Below are 22,789 nucleotides of genomic sequence, written 5' to 3'. Positions count from 1 at the left end.
CCTGACTTAAACAATTGACATATTAAATAAATAAATATTTTCCCATCTGGGGGTAGTTCTATTTTAGTACAATTAAATGCAGTAGATTTTACATGTTACAGTATATTTTCCCAAAATGATTTGACTGACTGTTTGATGCAGCGTTACATAATAAAAGCCCTTTAAATACCTCTATATATCAAGTGAAAACACTCTATCTGACTATCCAATTATCCAAACTTTCCAGGTTCACTGGCTTTGCATGAAAGTGAGTAGAGTAAATTAACCTTTCAGTCTTAGCATGAGAAGTAGGTCTATCCAAATATCAAATTTTTGGAAGACTGCAATGTGTGCAATTGCAATGCCACTAATTTAGGGGTTGCTAGTCACTGGCATTGTTATTTTAGGGGTCTTGGGCTGAAACGGCTCTAATCACTTTTCCGTGTAAATAAAAATCATGTTTATAAAGTGTGTAGTGTAGTTTTTACTATACACTCAATAATACCAATAATGTCTTTTAAAAATAAGGCCCTAAGAGTTAATAAACAAGACATGCAAGCACATTTTGAAGCTTAAACTAGTTTAATATTAAATTTTTCATCAGAAGTAACATATCCAAACAAGACAGTGCTGTAATTTTTCTGTCTAAACACATGTGTTTTTTTATATAAAACAGTATGTTATGGTTTAAACAGTATGTTATGGTTTAAAATACAGCTCAGGGAGTGGTGTTTATCAAAAATTACATGTAAAAACTATAATGTTTTCCTATCAAAAACCAAAGAAAATTAACCCAGACAGAAACAACCACAATTGCTCATCATTGCTGCTGTCAATATTCCCATTGAAGTGCAGACTAAAGTGCTATTTAGGAACAGATATATACAGAAATACTGGACACTACAACATAGGAATGCATAGGATTACAGTGCAAAAGCAGTTTGTAGTGCTTGTAGTACATTTGGCAAGTCATTTTGTGCAATTAGATCTAGACAATAGTGCAATTCTATGTTAGTGCTGTGCGTGAATAAAAGGCAATTGTTATTGTACGTTCAGGCATAAGATCTTATTCTGTGACTACAAAAAATCTAGATTTCTAAAAATCATTTTTTATGCTTGTTGATTATGCTTGTTGTGGTATCTTGACTTCTAGTGACAGCATATGCAAAGTTGTTTGTCTGGGACAAAGCAAGAGATTGTTGCACAATTTAGTTTCAGACCAATCCACAATCAGCCAATGCTGAGATTATCCACCTTGCTTTGAACAGAATCCAGAACTGTTGTAGAGTCTAAATTGTTTATGTTCATCGGAGCAGCATTTGTGGTTTGAGGCTTGAAATTCTGGGTTGCAAATGATGACATGGGAGTAGTGGTCTGGCTCTGGGATGAAACCTGAAGAGGTGATGGTGTAGGTATGAGTGTGTTTGCCAGTGATGGTGGAACTGGATTGTCCATCACTGCGACAACTGTTTGTCCTGATGGCGGATAAGCCAGTTGTTGGGGACCAAGTAGTTGACCTTGACCAGGAGTGTGCATAGGTTGTCTTCCAGATCCATTAAACATTGCATTGAATTGGGGTGGAACTGGCTGTTGTCCCATAGGTTGCTGACCAATGTGTGTTGGTGCAAATGCATACATGTTCTGTGGTGGTATAGCTCCTAGTGGCATTTGGGGCTGACCGAGTTGACGAGGACCATATGGAACTTGGGAATTTTGGCTCAAAGGTGCTTGTGGAAAGAGTTGAGATCTGGGATGTATTTGCTGTGGTGCAGAGATTTGCAAAGGTTGTGAGGATGGAAAAGATGTGGTGGGGTAACCCATATATTGCTGGGGCCTGTTTTGTGGAAGCTGTCCAGGATGGGTCTGATTTGAAAGATTGGAGTGAGGCTGGGTTTGCCCTGAAATAAGGGCTCCCTGAGGTTGGGATGCTGTTAGTTGGCCTGATGTTCCAAGCTGGGGCTGGGTTTGTGGAAGTAACATTGGTTGGTAACCTGAGGGGAGGCCAGATTGCTGCTGTGTTTGACCTGGCATGATGGGCTGAACCTGTAAAGGTGAGAAGGGTGGCAGGATCTGCCCAGGAAATGCACCTCTTTGTGTGGTTGAGGAGATGCTTTGTATAGGTTGGGGAGTAAAGCTTTGGCTCCCTATTTGTTGGACAGATGAAGACTGAGGCATGCCAGTTAGTATTGGCTGCCCAAGGGAATTTGGCAAGGATGCTTGTGGTTGTCCTGGTAAAGTAGATCTAATGGAATTTTGATGAATCTGTCCCATTTGTGGAGGCACAGAATAACGCCCAGTGGCAGCAATGTGCCCACCATGAGTATGCTGCCAGATTGCTGGATTGTACTCCTGAGCAGGCAACTGTGGGATGCCTGCAGCTGGTCTTACCTGAAACTGCTGAGGTGGCAGTCCAGGTGTTTGTACAGGTGTAGCAGGTTGGCCATAAGGCACTAGATTTTGAGGGAGATGGCGAGCCCCCTGCTGCCTCAGCTTTGGATCTGTAATAGTAATTTGGTTTAGAAATGGAGCTGATGGAAATTGATTCGTCCCTTGGGCTCCTTGGGGTAAATTCAGATTTAAAGGGAGGCTTTGCAATTCTAGTGGGTGGTTTTTAAAAGAGGCAATAGAAGGACTGACAGATTCAAGACTAGAAGAGCCAGGTCTAGGACCAACAACTTTTTGTCCAACCACAGGCTTTTGGGCGGTAGGTCTAGAAGGTGATCCTTTTCCAATTTCCCTGCAGAAAATAGTATGCCAGACAAGCATGAAGTAACATACATTACTAAAATTAACTGTATGAAATAAAAACTTTTCATGCTAGGTAGTGGTAGTTTGCTCATAAAAGATTTGAGCTGACAATACGATGCATATTCAATCTACACAGAACCCATAATCTGTAGATTTACTGAAAACAGATTTTTTTGTCTACAGTAAGAGACAATTGTAAAATAATAGCCATTGGCTAGTACATTTTACAAGTTTGCTTGCTCTCCAGACAAATGTGTGACTATGACTATGGTTGGACAATAAAACTGAAACACTGGCCAATTTAGTGTTAGAGGTTTCATGGTTAAATTTCTTAATTGATTGCACATTCCACCAGTAAGGGCAGAGAGTAAAGGTTTAATTAGCAATAGTAATAGCACAGTTTCGCCTAAAATATTGCAATGCACACAACATTATGGGTGACATATCAGAGTTTAAAAGAAGACAAATTGTTGGTGCATGTCTTGCTGGCACATCTGTGAACAAGACAGCAAGTCTTTGTGATGTATCAAGAGCTATGGAATTCAGGATTATGTTGCATGACATCCTCCTTTAGATCCAACTTAGTTGGTTTAGTTGTTTTTGATGAGAGTTGGAGCTGAATTTTGCAGGAAGGTAGATCTCTAGGTACAGAATTGGGCACTTCTTCTCTACACCATACTAATGTATTATTGTGGTCCCAAACCAGGTGTTTTAGTTTCATTGTCCAACCCCTGACACACACACACACACACACACACACACACACATACATCCTTGAGATTACTGGTCATTGAAAATTAGAAGTACAATGATACTAGTAAAATACACTGCTTAAAAAATAAAGGGAACTCTTAAACACAATGTAACTCCAAGTCAATCATACTTCTGTAAAATCAAAACGCCCACTTAGGAAGCAACACTGATTGACAATCAATTTCACATGCTGTTGTGCAAATTGAATAGACAACAGGTGGAAGTTACAGGCAATAAGCAAGACACCTGAAGTGGTTCTGCAGGTGGTGACCACAGACCTGTTCTCAGTTCCTATGCCTTCTGGCTGATATTTTGGTCCCTTTTGAATGCTTTCACTCTACTACTAGTGGTACCTATACCACTAGAGCTAGCCACACAAGTGGCTCAGGTAGTGCAGCTTTTCCAGGATGGCACATCAATGCAAAATGCGGCATGAAAGTTTGCTGTGTCTTTCAGAATAGTGTCCAGAGCATGGAGGCGCTACCAGGAGACAGGCTAGTACATCAGGAGATGAGGGGAGGCCGTAGGAGGGCAACAACCCAGCAGCAAGACTGCTAACTGTCTTTGTGCAAGGAGGGACAGGATGAGCCTGACGTCCACAGTTGGGAGTTGTGCTTACAGCCCAACAGTGTGTATGTGACAGACGTGACAGAGTCTGGAGACCCTGTGGAGAACATTCTGCTACCTGCAACATCCTCCAGCATGACCAGTTTGGCAGTAGGTCAGTAATGATGTGGGATGGCAATTCTTTAGAGGGCCGCACAGCCCTTCATGTGCTTGCCAGAGGTAGCCTGACTGCCATTAGCTACCGAGATGAGATCCTCAGACCCGTTGTGAGACCATATGCTGGTGCGTTTGGCACTGGGTTCCTTCCTAATGCAAGACAACACTAGACATCATGTGTCTGGAGTGTGTCAGCAGTTCCTGCAAGATGGAGGCATTAATGCTATGGACTGGCCTGCCCATTCCCCAGACCATGATCTATTTGAGCACATCTGGGACATCATGTCTCACTCCATCCACCAACACCACCACAGACTGTCCAGGAGTTGGCGGATGCTTTAGTCCAGATCTGGGAGGAGATTCCTCAGGAGACCATCCCCCACCTTATCAGGAGCATGCCCAGGCATTGTAGGGAGGTCATATAGGGCACGTGGAGGCCACACACAACCGAGCCTGATTTTGACTTGTTTTAAGGACATTATGTCAAAGTTGGATCAGCTAGTAGTGTGTTTTTCCACAGTTTTTCACGTGCCTGTAGTGTGTTCCATTTCAATTTTGAGTGCAACTCCAAATCCAGACCTCAATGGGTTAATACATTTGATCTTCATTGTTAATTTTTGTGATTTTGTTGTCAGCACATTCAACTATGTAAAGAACAAAGTATTTAATAAAATATATATTTTTTTCAGATCTAGAATATGTTATTTTAGTGTTCCCTTTATTTTTTTGAGCAGTGTACTATCATTACAGACAATCTCCTGGGCTTCTGAATATTTTTCATGTTGTCTGTGTTTACTTAAACTGGTTTGCTGAAATGAAATGTTTATTGTAATCCAGAAGGCCTCTTTTTTGAATTGCCACTATTCCCAACCAACCAGCAAAAAAAAAAAAAAAAAAAAATATGATTACTAAGAGAGTAACAGATACTGTACACTACACATCCGTTAATATAAACAGGAATAAGGGTCTTGCTGCACTGTCAAGACACATATTGAATGTGTTCAAAGCATACAATTGAAAATGTATCTGCTACAAACTTATTCTAAGCATTCAACTCAATCACTGGCGAAAAATTTCTGAAATGTAAGCTAATGGCTAACATTAGAAATTTTATTAGTCACCCCATAAAATTTAGTTGCATATGCAAATGATTTACTCATATTGTGCAGGGTTTCCTTTTTACACAAGACATCTTACCTCTCCAGCAAGGCAACTCGCTCTGCCTCTCTGGTTTGGCAATAGGACTTTGTTTTATCCAACAAGCCAGAGGTCTTCTTGTCCAGATCCTGGTAGAAATCTCTTCCCTCCTCAGCTTTCTTCATCAAGTCATCATATGCCTCAAATGAAGCAATCAGAGACTGCACAGTGGTGTTCCATCTTCAGGACAAAGTAAGGTGATTAATTAATTAATTAATCAACTAATTTGTTACATTTACATAGTGCTGTTGTGGGTAAAAATCACTCCTCAACCGCCACCAGTGTGCTGCAATCTGAATTATGCTACAGAAGCCATTCTGTGCCAGACCAAAACACCACAAACATGCTTAATGACTGGGAGAAGACAGAGTGATGAAGCCAATTAGATGATATGGGGATGGTTAGGAAGCCATGATGGACAAAGGCCACTGGGCAAGTTTGGCCAGTATGTTGGGGACAAACCCCTAATCTTTTTAAAACGACATCCTGGGGTTTTTAAAGGGCCATGAAACCCCTTAAAAGTAAGTAAGGAAAGTGGGTGAGTCCAGCTTTGTTTAGGTGGGAGTGTCCAGTAGCAAAAGAGGGAAGGGTTTGCATGAAAAGGGGAGTTTTATCACATGCGGCAACCCAAACATAGTTGCAGGAAAGATGGACAGAAATTTGAAGAGCAGCGTTTACAGCAGATCTGAGAGCTGTGTAAAAAAAGTGCAGGATTTCTCTCCACCAGATTCCCCTGTTACATTATCTGGTTGATGACAGCGCAGGTCCACTGCCTTATCATTTTTTAACCTTCCAACACAAACACGTCCGTGAATGCAGGAGAAAGTGAAGATGCTCCTGACAAGGCGAATATTAAAGTCTCGCAATGGTAGTTATTATTCCCAACTGTATTTGTGGAAATAAACAAATAACTGATAAATACAGCATTGTGCCTGTCATAAATACTGCACTGCACTGAAAAAGTGGACTGTTGTAATCTTAATTGTCTCTGTTGTAATCTTAGCACGCTACATCTGTTGTGAAAACATCAGTCTGGCACCCCACTTCAGGTTCAGAGGATGGTTCTAACTGTTGTACAACCGTTTAAAAAGACACTGAACAAAGCATTTTCAGTCCATAATATTGTAGTAATATTACTGTAAACTGCTTTGTAACTTGTTTTTAAAAACTGAAAGAGTACTATTGACGATACAATCTAACTTTGCTATCCGAATATTGTAGTGATATTACTCTAAACTTGGTAACCATATTTATTTTGACTAAGGTATGCCTTCAAAAACTGTAGGAGTACTGATGACAATACTAACTAATTTTGCCATCTGAAAAATCATAAACAACGAGCATTGATCACACACTTTTAGCAGCGTGGGAAATATATATGACTGTCAACATCTCAAAAAATGTGTTTTGGTGTTTCGTGACCCTTTAAATGACCACAGAGGCTCAGGACCCTGGTTTAATGTCTAATCCAAAAGATGGTGCTTCCTGAGAGTATAGTGTCCCATTCACTATACTGGAGTTCTGGGACTGACAAAGATCGCACTACCTACTGGCATTTCAAGCAACTCTTCCAGCAGTAACCTAGTTTTCCCATGTGGACTACTGTGATCCAGGTACTAACCAGGGACAACCCTGCTTACCCTGCTTGAGAGCTGCAGAAAGCTAGCTGCCGATTTGATGTCACTGTCACATACTTTCAGATAACATTAACACATATTAAAGGGGTCTTATTAAGCATTTTCACAAGTTGATTGTGTCAATCATTGTGGAGTGTATGTTTGAACATAAAAAAATATCTAGAAAGTTACAAATATTAAAGTCCACTCCAAAGGAATTGGTTTTCAGGAACTACAACGAAAGCCTGGTTTAAGAACAAGCGTTGTTTTCTGGGATTTTGCTGATGACAGTAAATTTGCCCAAATGCCGCCTATAGAAATTCAAATGTTTGGAGGGCAGGAGGGGCAAAGCAAAAATAACTTCACCGCTATGATATGCCTACGTTTCTCTGGAGTCATGCCAGCTGGAGCTACTGAGACACCACCCTGAAGAGAGTTTCTAGGGTGAAATGTCTGATAAGTTTTGATCTTGAAATGCACTTGTCTTTCTCTGGCTAATATTCAGCCAGCAGTTTTTCCCTCCGTGGCTGCTTGGGGGAAAAAGCTTGGCAGTACTTAAATGCAGTCTCACCAATCACAACACAATAAGACAACTAATCAATCATAACACATTTTTTTTGGAAGGCGGGTCTTCATCAAACCTGGAACAAGCTGAGCCATTTAAACAATAATCGAAACAATTACCAGAACTGGGATGTGGCTGGAAGGACATTCATTTGTAAAACATATACTGGAATAATTGGTGGTTCATTCTGCTGTGGCGACCACTGATAAATATTGGAAGCCGAAGGAAAATGAATGAATTAAATGATCGAAACAAATAACTAAACAATAATCAAGCATGAAAAAATGTTCTAGTATACTCAAAAAAATAATTGTCTAAAAATAGGACCCTTTAACATTTAAAATCTGAGTTTTTGACTAAGAAAATACATACTGTTGCTCTGTTAGTGTGAGTGTCTTCCGCACAGGGGCATACTGCACATTAGCTTCCGTTAGAGCTTTTAGAATGTTATCCTGGGCAACCAAGTTTTGTTCTATATATCCTTTCAGCTGATCATATTTCTTCAGCTGCTCTGCAAACAACGTCTAAAAAAAGAAAAGAAGCAAAGAGGCATAGAAACTTGTTAGACTGGTAATTTGTCCAACAACAGAGCAGCATATAAAGAAAAAAAGAAGGTAGCTTACTAACCTTGAAATCAGCACGATCTGTAGTTACAAGGACTCCCGTGATGTCATCTTTATGAATAAGGTCACGAAGTTGACTCTCCAATGACATTCTCTGCTTTCGCATTTCATCCACTTTACCAAGAATAGTTTTCATTTTTTGCAAGGACAAAATTTCATCTTAAAATACAAGAGAGATTTATCAACACCTTTTTGTGGATACTGCACGCATTCACAACAGATTACATTCATGTATCTTCCATTCATCTATTACTCAAAAATGTGTCCACAGTCATGAGAAAACAATTAGGATAGCCTGTTGAATTTCCATATTAGGACATCATAAACAACTATATGGTCCTTGGCAGGTCTTAAAATTTGGAAGATAAAAATGCAGATGAACATCACAATATCTCACAAACTTGTCATTATTCATTTAACAAAAATTAAGCCAAGATAGAAAGGCCATGGGAGACAAATTTAGGACACCATATTATGATTCAGATGCCTCTAGATTCACTTTTAGCAGTAACTACTTAAAGTAATAATTTTCAGTGTTCATGTTTTGCAGTTTTTTGTTTGCACAGCTCTTGCCATAGCTTTTCAGTCAGAGTGAAGCCTGGACATCATGATTTGTTTTCTTTTCTTTTTCAGCTAGATTTGCTGCTGTGCTTTAGCTTATGTACAACTTTGACGTTTTCATGAATAAATCATGATTCACTAAACTTTTGTACTAAAAGTTATTCTAAAATGTTCAAAAAACAAGTTATACCACATATACACAATAGTCATGTATGCCTTGGCCTATAAACATTTTTAAAGAACCCTACATAAAATTAGATTTTTGTTATTTACAAGGTGACTGAAAAGTAAATTGACATTAAAGTTTTATATTACAGTAATTAGAGGCCCAAACAACAATCACCTGCTCTATAAAGGATTCATCTGTTTGGAGGCATGGCAACTGAGCCCAGAGCAAATGCATGCAAATGCGTGTGTGATAGTCTTACTAGCCAATTGAGTGAGCACACTTTCGTTCAGCCCAATCAGAATTGTGCAATCAAACTATATGGAACGCCCACAATAAAAAACAAACAAACAAACAAAAAGAACAAATACTTGGTGCTTTAGAAGCATTAATAGACAAATTAATATCAAAGAAAAACAGGACATCGGCAATTTGGGAATATTTTGGTTTCAAAAACACAGACACCGAACAAAAACAGGTAATTTGTAAGAATTGTTACCACAGCATGAGGAAATACAACAACCAGCACCTAAAAAAGCACCACAGGTGGCTATATGAATGTCTTCCTAAAAGGTCAACTGAAAGTATTGTCAGTGACACTCAATCTAGTAGCAAGCAACAGCAAAGTACAATTTCAGAGTTGTTTCAGCCATGTTAGTTTGCTGAGTGTGCTGTTTTTTATAATTGTATTTATTTTGTTTGTATAATAAGCAATACTATCTCCTTAATTTAAGCTCAACTTATTTACAGAAAGGTAAAGTAGATTTATTTGCGTTTACTGTTTGCTCTAGAGAAAAATGAGTGTTTCTGAATTTCTGAATATTAAAAAACTAATTTGAATAAATGTTTAAATTAGTTATCTTTTTAACTAACACTCACTGCAATTTAGCAGTTAGAATCTACGATACAGATTATTGAGCTGAAGCTTGACTATAAAATTAAAATCACTAATCAAATTGAAATCACAATATCGTAAATTGCAGTTAGATATTTTTCCAAATCACACAGTCCTAACTGTGACTGCATCTTTGTACAGTTCCTGGGAATGATGAATGTCTGTTTAGGGCCTGATTCTATGTTTTATGAGAGAGGCGCCTTTAAAAAAAATGGTTTTCTATTGGTATCTAGTGTTCACCTGATGCACCCTGCATTTTGACTATGCGCTTTGTGCACCTGCATTTGGAAAAAAGTCAACTCTGTGCAGAAAAAAGTGCCTGAACATCAAGACCATTGATACAGTGTGGTTGCCTAGCATCATAAAAAAAAGTCTTTTTTTTAAGTCAACAAAATGAACTAAAACTGAAAGCATGTTCTCTTTCTTTTTTTTGGAGCCATAGTTCATAATTCTCTCTGGACAAGTACCATTTTAAGGAAAGCCCTTAAATGAAGCTGGTTCGGCTGTACTACTACTAACTTTTTAAAATTACTAACCTTGTGCATGTAGAAGCTAATTTAGAGGAAAAGCCTAACACTCCAAGTTCACTAACAGTAGAATGAGTTTAAGAACAAACTCATGTGGCTATTCATGTGTTGTGAATTAGGCAGAAGGCTCAAATGTGCTAAAATACAAAAAACGTACACAATTATTAGCGAATGAGACCCATTGTCTTGTTGCACGACCCAATTTTTGTTAAGCTTTAGATGTGGGATGGGCATTGTTCATACACACCTGAAGGCTCCAGACCAACAAACTGCTAAAACTACTGCATTTGATTAGCAGCGCCTGACTTATTTTAGTTAATGCTGTATATCATCTAAGGTTTTATTTTACACATTTTAAGACATGTCAAATAGATTTGAACATGTCCAGGAAAATTTGTAATTTTATATGGTGTCCTAACTTTTTCACATAAGTGTACATATTTCAGGTAAGAAACAGTTTTACCTTGACTAAGTTCTGGCTGTGGTAGGCTCTTTCGGAGTTCCTCAACAGATCCCTGTAAGAGACGCAGGTTTGGAATGTGCTGGTTCATGGCTCTGTGGAGTTCAGTGTTGGTGTTGCTGGCTGTCTGATGAACAGCTTCATATTTCTTCAAGTCTTTTTGAATATCCTGAAAGACCGAAGGCTTTGCTGGTAATCCCTTCTGTCCCACCAGCTCTATCAAACCCTTCTCCCCAGCCTCATCTTCTTCCAGGGCACTACGAACCTCATCCAGAGATGAACCCACATCAGTGTAAACATTAGACAGTGCTGAAACACAGACATTACTGGACGTCATTGAATACATCTAAATAAAATATAACAACAATAATAAGCATGCAAGCAGCAATTATCGGGGCCCAGCAACCACATCATAAACAAGCAAAGCAACACTCTACAGAGCAACTGGAAAATTATATAACTTTCTAGTGGAAATTGGGCTAACGATCTATGCAAAGTCAAAACAACAGATTTTCAAACTAATTGAAAATGGTGGAAAGGAAGTTGTGTCAATTATGGAATAAATTATATGAATGTTCTCTGTATGATCCAAGGAATCTGCAAGACCAGTCTCATGACAATAGACAAAACTATTCAAAAGTCATTTGATAAATCTCGTATGATTTCTATTAATATAATTTAATTGTTTATCAATTTTACCCAGATGTGGTGCAAACTGATGTCGTTTAGTCAATGTCAGGTCTAGATCACAGACCTGATTTGGTTTCAACAATTCAAACCACTGCAGTGATGCAGCCTGTAATGTCATCTGGCAGCATTACATCAAGTTTGCGCATGTGCTAAATGACAACAGTTTTGTCTCAACATGAATGACATAACATTTGGTCTACATGGTCTGAAGATGATGAGCAAGTTTGGTGAAGATTGTCTGCATGCCTTCGGTGCTTGGCCCCTAATTATGAATTAAATTATAAAACTGTATTGATTTTATTCAAATAGATTACAGACATAACCATTCACAAACTATATGTGACATGAAACTTATATTTTTTGTTGAAATGTTTGATTAAAATGCTAACACTGCACAAAGGGAAAATGAAAGTTTGTTTTCTAAATTTGTGTTTTAACTCATATTTTCAGTTTGTGTGCATCCACTCTCACCTTGCATGGCTTGAACAAGGTTCTTGACAGTGTGTGGTCTTACACTGAGAAATGCACATTTTTCCAACAGAGCATCAGGAAGAGATTTAAACATGTCTATTTTATACAAAGAGTCACTGCTTAAAGACTCCATGAATTTCCTACACAGGGAAAGAAGGAAAAGAAGAAATTATTTCAACATTTACAGTATATTAAAGGGTTATTTTTAGTAATCATGACAGAATATGTGTTTTAGGTTAATATTTGTTCATAAGAATGACTTACTCAAGAATTTGGTTTTTGTCCTCTATTTTCGACACAATGTCTCTAAGTAACTTTGCCTTCTCCTCACTTGAAGAGAGAGGGAAAGGAGAAAAAAAGGATGATGAACACATATAGAAGCTTTTTACATTATGCATAGCACATAATACATCACTGAAGCATGTTCCCAATGCACTAGCTGACCTGTAAAGGGATGAGGCCTCATGAGTTGCCATGGGAACAAGCTTAGAAAAGAGATCGGGACCAGTGACACTTTGATCAGTAAGGCTCACAGGCAGGGGTTTCACCAATGATGCACCTTCACAGCAGATACCAAAGGATTAAACAATAACAAAAAACCTATGATTGTTCTAAAACAGATAAAGATAACAGAAATTACACCTTTTACTGCCCCCAATGTGTCCAGACTTGGCACAGACTCGTGGTAAATGAAGTCATTGTCCTTTTTAGCTGAGTTATATCTTGGACAAACAAAAAGTAGTAAAGATTTTAGAAACAATCCATCTTTTCTTATAGTTCAAATATTACATGTCATGCATGTTGAAAGCTTTTTAAGGGTTTAGTTCACACAGAAATTTTAATTATGATATTAACTACTCAACCTCATGTCGTTCCGATCCCCTGAGACAGGCTTCTGAATACAAATGAAGATATTTTGGATGAAAGCTCCCTGATCCTCCATAGACAGCAAATGTTACTGACTCGTTCAAAGTGCATAAAGGTACCAAAAACCTAATCAAAATGGTCCATGTGTCTTCAGTGGTTCCATCGAAAGCTTCAGGAATGTTGAGTGTGCAAAATTACAAATAACTTTCTTTAGTAGTTTCTTCTCAGTGTCAGTACAGATGTGCTTTCACAAGCATTGTACACTGATGTATACCTCGAATGGCCTTGTGTGACTTCCTCTGTTTGAAACAAAGTACAGGTGCATCCAAGGTATACGTCAGCAGTAACACACATAAAGAGCATAGCATTCTCCGGAACGTGCGCCTTACACTGGACACTGAAAAGAAAATAACTGTCGAATAAAGTAGTTATTTTTGTCGTATGTGCGTAAAAAAAGTATTTTCGTAGCTGGATAATATTCCGACTGAACCCCTGAAGGCATATGGTCTGTTTTGATGATGTTTCTGCAGAGTTTTATGCACTGTTGCCATCTATGAAAGATCAAGGAGCTCTTGGATTTTATCCAAAATATATTTGTATTCAGTTGACAAATGAAGTCTCAGGGAATTGGAACGACATGAGGGTGAGTAATTACTAACAATTTTCATTGGAAGAACTAAACCTTTACAACTCAAATGTGATTTAGGAATTAGACCCTACAAATGTAAATGCAGAATTGAAATGGCTTACTTTCCACCAATTACATCCATTGTGAATTTCAAAGCTTCCTGTGTAGTATCTGGTTGGCCCTGTGAAGCACGTGTAAATATGCTTAATAAACACCATACTACCAGTTTCTTTGGTAGCAAGTGGGAATATTGTGATTATTGTGATAATTGAGACAAAGTGATTAATATTCAACACCTAGACCATATACATCACCGGCCACGTTATCAGTTACACCATACTCGTACCGGGTTGGACCCCCTTTTGCCTCAGAACTGCCTTAATACTTTATGGCATAGATTCAACAAGATACTAGAAAAACTTCTCAGAGATTTTGGTCCATATTGACATGATAGCATCACGCAGTTGCTGCAGATTTGTCAGCTGCACATCAATGATGCAAATCTCCTGACTGTGGAGGCCATTTGAGTACAGTGAAATCATTGTCATGTTCAAGAAACCAGTCTGAGCTGATTTGCGCTTTATGACATGGCACATTATCCTGCTGGAAGTAGCCATCAGAAGATGTAGTCTTAAACGGATGGACATGGTTAGCAACAAATACTCAGGTAGGCTGTGGTGTTGACATGATGCTCAATTGGTACTAATAGGCCCAAAATGTGCCAAGAAAATATCCCCCACACCATTACACCACCACCAGCCTGAACCGTTGATACAAGGCAGGATGGATTTATGCTTTCATGTTGTTGATGCCAAATTCTCACCCTACCATCTGAATGTCGCAGCAGAAATGGAGACTCATCAGACCAGACAACATTTATCCAATCTTTTATTGTCTATTTTTGGTCAGCCAAAGCGAATTGTAGCCTCAGTTTCCCTTTCTTAGCTGACAGGAGTTGCACGTGGTGTGGTCTTCTGCAGCTGTAGCCCATACGCCTCAAGCTTCGATGTGTTGTGCATTCAGAGATGCTCTTCTGCATAACTTTGTTGTAACAAGTGGTTATTTAAGTTACTGTTGCCTTTCTATCAGCTCAATCAGTCTGGTCATACTCCTCTTACCTATGGCATCAACTGCCGCTCACTGGATATTTTCTCTTTTCAGACCACCCTCTGTACACCGTAGAGATGGTAGTGTGTGAAAATTCCAGTAGATCAGCAGTTTCTAAAATACTCCGTCTGGCACCAACAACCATGCCACATTCAAAGTCACTTAAATCACCTTTCTTCCCTATTCTGATGCTCGGTTTAAACTGCCGCAGACCGTCTTGACCTTGTCTACATGCTTAAATGCATTGAGTTGCTGCCATGTGATTGGCTGATTAGAAGTTTGCGATAAGCACCGGTGGACCGGTGTACCTAATAAAGTGGCCAGTGAGTATGTATACAAGCCAAGGCAATTCTATCAACAAGGTGTGTGTAGAAAGTTGATACGGGTGGGTGGTGTATGGATGTTTGAGATTTACCTTGCTCTGTTTAATTGCCTCATTAAGTTTGTCAAGGGAGAACTGAAAATATGCAACCTGCAGAGAAACAACACTATCAAAAGAGGTATCACATTCAACAGAGATGGTGGACTTTTTAAAATGTAAACCAGATAATGTTTTCACTTTATAGTTAGCGAAACAAACTGAACTATTTCTTGCTGTGCATTTAACTGTCAAGTCAAAAATTACGCACACAAGGATACACAATGTAAAAAATGCAGGGTTCCTCACAATTCATTCATGTTGTCCCAACACAAATTAATTAAGTTAACGTAACACTTTTAGCAAATTTATGTGGATTGAACATAAAAAATTAAGTTGTCCCAATAAAATCTCAAGAATTTTGTTGATTTAGCTTATTTTAAATAAGTAGTTTAAACAAGCAAAAATATATATTTTTTGATTGCACTTACTGCTTCTCCATATTTCTGCTGTTCCTCTGACTGCTTTCCCATGTGCAACTAATGGAAATTAAACGATGCATGGTTTATTAAAATATTGCGTCTAAAACATGTATAATGTATACAGCACTGCATGGTTAATGTAATGGTCTTACATGTGTGATGGCACTGAAGTAGCTGATCTTCATGTTAATGAGTTTCCTCCACTCTTTCTGAATCCTCCCTGGCACACATTCAGAATTCTCCAACACCCTGAGACAATCCTTATAATAGTCACACACCTGAAACAAAACTTGACATTAATATTGGAGTGGCAAGTGCTCAGATTCATTTTCAGAGACGAGTACATGGACGAACCGTTTACCTGAGCACAAATCTTTGCTATTAAATGACTCTTCCGGTTGTCTAGAAGAGTTTTTTCCAAGAGACACTCTTGAGCTTGGGCCTTGTTAAAGGAAAGACAGAAATAATAAAAAAGGACGAGTCTTTAAAATAGTAGCCACCTGATTCAAGTGAACTATACAAAGTAGCTGGAAACTGAAATGCAGCATTTGTATGGTAGAGTTTGTGTTTACCAGCATCAGGTTGATGTTGATGGACAGTGCCTGGCTGCTCATGTCAGAGCTGTAGCTGTGACTGTAGTGGTCTCTAAGGTAAGTAAAAGCCCCAGCAGAACACTGGAAATGAGTACAGGACACTTTCATCCCCTTAACACACCAACAGACCCAAACAAAAACAAGAGGCATTCGGTTAGAGAAATATTTATGTTATTTATATAATTTTATTCAAATATACTGATGTTATGCTGGTGTATACTTTCAAAGCATATTGTGTAGTTGTGCTTGCAAATTTGATATGTGCATTGTGATTCAGCTATTTAATTTGAGATAATACAAGGAAATATTTCTAAACATAATAGTTTTAATAACTCATTTCTAATAATTGATTTATTTTATCTTTGCCATGATGACAGTAAATAATATTTGACTAGATATTTTTCAAGACACTTATATACAGCTTAAAGTGACATTTAAAGGCTTAACTAGGTTAATTAGGTTAACTAGGCAGGTTAGGGTAATTAGTCAAGTTATTATGTAACGATGGTTTGTTCTGTAGACTATCGAAAAAAATATATAGCTTAAAGGGGCTAATAATTTGGACCTCAAAATGGCTTTTAAAAATTTCAAAACTGCTTTTATTTTAGGCGAAATAAAATAAATACGACTTTCTGCAGAAGAAAAAATATTATCAGACATACTTCCCTGCTCTGTTAAACATCATTTAAGAAATATTTAAAAAAGAAAAAAAAATTAAGCCAAATGTATTTGCAAATCTGTTAGCTATATACTGTGATAAGCTGAAAAGTCATAAGGTATTTTTGTAAGTTAAATACCTTCAATCAATGTTTTTTCCTCTTCGTAATGTAATTTTAATGGAATAAATGAACTTGTACATATGATGGACAGACGACTATCCAAAATTCCTTTCCAAACATCGCCTTTCATTACTACTAAATGAGAATTTGTAAAGTGCACAATAACTCCTGCGATTATAGAATCAATAAGACACTATTATAAAGTTTATTTAAAACATAATTGGTCATTAAAGGGTACAAATAGTTTTTTTAGCTAGTTTAGTAAATCAAGTTTAAATAAAAATAAGAAATATTCAGTTTCAAGAATAAAGCATGTTTAGGCCTTTAAACAATTTACTTTGTTCCAGTTACTGCTTGATATTTTTAAAGCATAATTTAGAATAAACCTGATGTTCACCTCTTCAGATAGGCGGTTATCCACAGCTCCCAGCAGTGAGTGCAAAGCACCTAAAACAGATTAGAGTGATGGCTGATTGCAAATTTACTTGCTGTTATTATGCAAAACAAATAAAATATAATTAATTTTAAGCTGATGCTTTGATTGTATTTATATTACCCAGGTTATAAAGGACACAGGCATGCTCATAGTTAATATCCGCATGTGTGATATTCCTCCCTGTAAAGATATCTGTCCTGCAAGGAGATGAAATGCAGAAAATATTAAAGAAAACACAAGTGATGCACATGGACTGTAACCAGTATGATCTTTACCATGTCACAGGCAGAGCAGCCTCCTGGCCAGTTGCCATGGGAACACGACTCTGCAGAAAGTGCAGCTGACCACAGTACTTTCTAAGTGTGTTGCAGCCCTCAAAATCCCTTGGGATGTTTACTACACTCTGAGAATGAGAAAGATTTCAAAGCAGTTATTATCATCACCAACCTATTTTGATTGCTCATTAACTGCAGCCTAGTGTGCAACTACAATTCCACTGATATACCCACCTGTCTAAGCTGCTCCAGTCGTTTCAATGCCTCACTGTAGTCCTCCGGGTTCTCACCATAGTTAATTTCAATGTACTGGGGCATTTGAGAAAGAAAGAACACTGTCATCTTTTTCTGAAACCAGTATTTCTGACATACAGTCGAATAATGGCAAGGTCAAGCAAGATGCTAGTAGTAACAGTGTTTTATATCATTTTATTTTAAGTAATTTAACAATAAATAACAAATAATTTATTGCCATACTAGTTTAATCTGCTATTACAATAGATGGCAGATACAGTAGGTAAAATAAATATTGAACACATCCTTGTCCTGGTGAATATATTTCTAAAGGGGCTGTTGACATGAAATTGTACCAGATATTGGTAAAAGTCCAATATTTCAGCTTTCTGAAATATTTAATTACATTTTTTGCAGTCTCTTATGTTACAAAGGGTTCCTGAAATTTGAAAGAAATCTGTTATCTTTCCTATAGCCAAAGCTAAGTTTCCTCTGGAGCTAAATGATTTCAGACCTGTTGCCCTTATTTCATTAGTTATGTGTTTTGAGAAAATTATTAAAGATGAGATTTTAATGCAGTCAAAGAATATATTTGATCCATTGCAGTTTGCATTTAGACAGAGCAAGGGTTGAAGATGCTAATCTTACACTGTTTGTAATTACACTTTAATAACCTGTAATTACCTGTTTAATCAGCTGAAAAAGCCTAAGACCCATGCCAGATTGTTGTTTATTGATTTCTCTTCTGCTTTTAATACTACAAAGCCAAATTTGCTGGTTGAGAAACTAATTTCTCTTTTTAACTTCGATCTTAATATTTGTAGATGGATTCTAGATTTTTTAGTAGGACGTCTGCAGTGTGACAAAGTTAATGGTGCGAAATCTGACTTTCAGTATTGTTCCACTGGATGCCCTCAAGATTGTTGCCTCTCACCTCTTCTGTTCATCATGTATACTAATGATAGTCAGAGTATGTACGAGAGCTGTCATATCATAAAATATGCTGATGATTCAGTGATTGTGAGTCTCCTCCATGATCAGGATATAGGGCATGGTCCTGTTGTGGAAGAATTTACTTCCTGGTGTGATAGATTTTCTCTCCAGTTGATTGTAAATAAAACAAAAGACATGGTGATAGATTACAGGAAGGCTCTCCTACCCCCAGCATAACAACTATTAAAAGTTTGGACATTGAAATTGTTGACACACATAAATATTCAGCTGTTACTATCAGGAGGTTGTTTTAGTATTTGCAGAACAAACAGAATTAGAAATTCTTTTATAATAATGGCCATTAGGTCATTAAAGGAGTCCAGCGGGGAGGTAGATGCATCTAAAAAATTATGTATTGTATGTTTTGTGGTAATAATTTGGTAATGTGTACATAGAACTTCACCTTTGTTATGGAACCTTGGTGCAATTTTAGTTTCCCTAGACGGGATAATAAAGTTTGAGTCTGAGTCTGTCTGAGTCTGAAATCCTAACAAACCAAGCATACAATTAAAACAAAATAAAAATTTCAAGGACAAAAGTAACACTTCAACAATTGAATCACACAATGAAAAAAGTACTGAACTACTGAAATATGTTTGTATAAAATATATTTTATACTTTTTTTTGTAATGACAGCTTCAAGGCACCTCTTGTATGGAAAATGGAGTCACATACACAGCTCAGATGTGTATTCCCCCATAATACTTCAATAGAGTTTTCAATGGATGGGCCATTCTAGCAGCTTATCAGAAACCAATTGTATTTGGGATAATTCATCATCTTACTGAAACGCCATCCTGCTAATATAGGTATTGGGACTGAAGCGGCTAATATTACTTTTCACTGACGAGAGGCAGGGTTGCCTTTTAACTACTAAGAGATTGCAGCTGCAGTCTGGGCTTTTATGCCTTTTTAACCTCCCTTTCTTCAAGTGTTCAATGCTATTTCCCGTTATTGCATTTTATTACATATACTAACTTAATTTCTAAACTAATTATTTTTAATTTCTTGTATGTAGCAATTATTTTGCTTGATATTGACATCTGGAGAAAACTGCTATTCATCAGGCGCTTTAGAAATTTATTTTCGGAGAAAAATGGTTACGTGTTCAATACTTATTTTACCTTCTGTTCATATTAAAATTTTGAAACATAATGCACTAAAAAAACTAACATTTAATAAAATACCTCAACAACAATCAAATGGTTATAAATTTTAATCAATGTTAAATGCGTGGGTCCACGAACATGTCTATAAAAGTTTGTAGGGAGATACTAATAGTGGCTTAATGCAAATGTGAGGAAGATCATTTGGTTTTCAAATGGCCATGTTACATGCTATATGCTTGCAAGTTTAATGACAACAATGCCCATTTACAATTTATGACTTCTCTTAAATAGATCTAGGAGTAATTTCACATTTTAAAGATTGTTTAAAATGACAGCTCTTTGCCAAAGAGAAAAAAAATGGTAGTACAGAACTGCGCCATTACTGTTTTGCAGTACTTGCAGTGGATAGACTACTACATCTTTCTAGGGGACATTGTAAAACACTTAACGTTAAAAAAAGCTTTACCTGGCTTAATGTACCTAAACATTAACCAGAGAAACCCAAGTTTCTGTCAAACTTTACTTGTAATTAACCCTAACTTCTATAAAAAGAAGTCCCAATTACATAGATAAAGTGAAAAGCATCATGTTAAGCGGTTTCTCCCCTATTGGAAGTCCCTTATAAGAAAAAAAGCTTAACGTGGCTTGATGTACCTTAACAACAAGTGGGGAAAATCAAATTCCTATGAAATCTTGTTATCAGCACTAACTACTTACAAAAGAATGAGTCCCGTTTCCACAGCTAAAGAGAGTGTGTTAAGCATTTTCTTAAAGGGCACCTATGGTGAAAAATCTACTTTTCAAGCTGATTGGACATACATATATGCAGGTATGGTGTATAGACCGTTATATTGGGGTGAACTAAACACACCCAGTCCTTTTTTTCAATTTAGCAACATTAAAACAGTGGACCAATTGGAGCATTTTTTAGACCGACCGCAACTTTATGTATAAGTGCAGTCCCCCGCCCACCGAATTGATTGACAGCTGCGCGTATTAACATGCCCTGGTAGTCACGTGTATAATCATATCAACAAGACCAGACGTGCACAAAGCAACCGGGAATAAAAGGTCTGTTCACTTTGCTAGGATCATTAATCATTATCAAATGTGATCAAGAGTAAGTTTCACATGTTAAAAATGTTTTAAAACAGTGTATGTGTGTAATGAATTATAGCGATTTACTTCAGCTTTACTTCATCAGCACAGCCGCGTGTCAGAACAATTATAAAGGAAGACGCTTCAATCGCGGTTTGTGGACGTTAAATCAGGTTTATTTTGTACATTAACATAACAGATATCCATACAGCAGTGGATATTAACCTGAATCCTGACACATTTGCGTGCAAAAAGAGTGCAAGGCTAAACGGGTGCTCTGTCTGTCTGTGTGTGTGTGTCTGCTGCAGTGTGTGTGTGTGCGCGCGCGCGTGAATTTTGTGTGACTCATCAATGCAATGGCACAACAAATACTCATTGGTAAAGTTCTTACTGTAGTATTTCTCGCAAACGCTATGTGAAATCTGCTTCCTTTAAGTCTGTCTGTTGTCTCAGGCAGCTGAGGGAGGAGATTAAGGCACGCAGAAAGGCACGTAGAAACAGTGGGCGGGGAGGACTAGCCTTAAAGGTGCAGTATGACAAAACAGTCCCCTAGGTCAAAAATGTATAAAATAGAATCTTGCAAAAGTATAATGAAAAATCTGATGGGTGTTTTGAGCTGAAACTTTACAGACACATTCTGGAGACGCAAAACACTTATATTAAATCTGAAAAAAGGGCTAACCTAGGTGCCCTTTAAAACATAACGTGAAAATTTCACTCACTGCAAATTAGAGCCTATTCTTTTGACATCAGAAAGTGTTTGTCATAAATAAAATTTGATTAATTTACCCCCGCTTGTAGTTAAGTTAAGATTTTTTCTTATAATGGACTTCAATGGGGAGAAAACGTTAGTGATGTTTTCACTTTATCTAACGTTACGATATTGGGACTCGTTATTTTAAAAGTAGTTGAGGCTAATTACAACAAATGTTTTACAGAAATGTGTGTTTATATGGTTGATTTGTAGGTACATTACTTCACGTTAAGCTTTTTTCACGTTAAGCGTTTTAGAATGTCCCCTTTTAACAAGTCAAGTTATCGTTATTTATATAACGCTTTTTAAGATGTAGATAGTGCTAAAGCAGCTTTGCATAGATTAAGAGAATGGAATAAAAAGCGATAACAATCTTTCATAACACATGCTTACTGTAATCAATTTTAAGTTTTTGTCACTTTACATAATGTTAATCTTTTGCAAAAACACTTTTAGACATGCTTCTTTCAGTCGGAAACAGTCGAAAATATTTGCCCAGATAATAACAACAATATGTTTTCAAAGTCACATAGCTTGAAATGGCAGCGCATAACAGTAATTATCGTAAAAAGCTGATCACTGTCGTACGACAGCCTAAAAATGGGTTCGGAGTCTCTCACCTGCCTAACAGTGGGACTAAACTCAAAGTCCCCCGCTTCCTTAAGCTCCAGCCATATCATTGGCATCCTGGGAACGGCCTCCATTATTCCTCCACGAAAGTACTCTTCAAACTTAGGAGGACTTTTCAGCGGTATTGTATAATTAGCTGTTCTTTATCCCAAAAGACGAAGCTAATTATGCATCGATCAGATCAGAAAACTTGTCGCCCGGATCCGCCTGACGCTCCTACCTTTGACTCTTCTTCAAAACAAATACGTCACCGGAAGTACGTCAACAAACGAAACGAAACTTAAATTAATTATTTACGTTATTATAAAAATACAAGAAATGTGTTTCAGTCGAAGGAAAGAATCACTTCGAGGGGAAAAATTCTTCGGAATTCTCTAATAGATAAAATTAATTAGATAAAAGCTGGGCTCTTACCTTAAATTTTGTGTTCCCAACAAAGTTAAAGAATTACATTTACAAGTGTTACTCAATA

The 22,789-nt window shown here is 37.4% G+C and overlaps 2 protein-coding genes across 2 annotated transcripts in view; one reads left to right on the top strand and one right to left on the bottom strand.

Moving 5' to 3' along the window:
- cspg5b (chondroitin sulfate proteoglycan 5b) overlaps window positions 1-22,789 on the top strand; it is a 104,367-nt gene that overhangs the window by 69,288 nt on the left and 12,290 nt on the right. The window lies entirely within an intron of this gene.
- On the bottom strand, window positions 543-22,544 carry ptpn23b (protein tyrosine phosphatase, non-receptor type 23, b). Its single transcript, XM_056479928.1, has 20 exons — window positions 22,308-22,544; window positions 17,734-17,808; window positions 17,500-17,627; window positions 17,345-17,421; window positions 17,186-17,235; window positions 15,989-16,120; window positions 15,778-15,858; window positions 15,569-15,694; window positions 15,426-15,473; window positions 14,992-15,048; window positions 13,592-13,650; window positions 12,617-12,696; window positions 12,419-12,533; window positions 12,239-12,304; window positions 11,975-12,114; window positions 10,817-11,122; window positions 8,209-8,363; window positions 7,954-8,105; window positions 5,401-5,580; window positions 543-2,716 (listed from the first exon to the last, which is right to left on the bottom strand). The coding sequence occupies exons 1-20, from the start codon at window positions 22,389-22,391 to the stop codon at window positions 1,210-1,212; spliced, it is 3,618 nt and encodes a 1,205-aa protein (XP_056335903.1). The 5' UTR covers window positions 22,392-22,544; the 3' UTR covers window positions 543-1,209.

Source organism: Danio aesculapii, chromosome 19 (assembly GCF_903798145.1).
Source record: "Danio aesculapii chromosome 19, fDanAes4.1, whole genome shotgun sequence".
Lineage (NCBI taxonomy): Eukaryota > Metazoa > Chordata > Actinopteri > Cypriniformes > Danionidae > Danio > Danio aesculapii.
This window is presented reverse-complemented; position numbering and strand designations above follow the sequence as displayed.

Coding starts and splice junctions, on each gene's coding strand:
- ptpn23b (XM_056479928.1), bottom strand. CDS start 22,391: ATGGAGGCCGTTCCCAGGATGCCAATGATATGGCTGGAGCTTAAGGAA. Junction 17,628..17,733: donor GACTGGAGCAGCTTAGACAG/GTGGGTATATCA, acceptor TCTCATTCTCAG/AGTGTAGTAAACATCCCAAG. Junction 15,474..15,568: donor ACTTCAGTGCCATCACACAT/GTAAGACCATTA, acceptor AATTTCCATTAG/TTGCACATGGGAAAGCAGTC.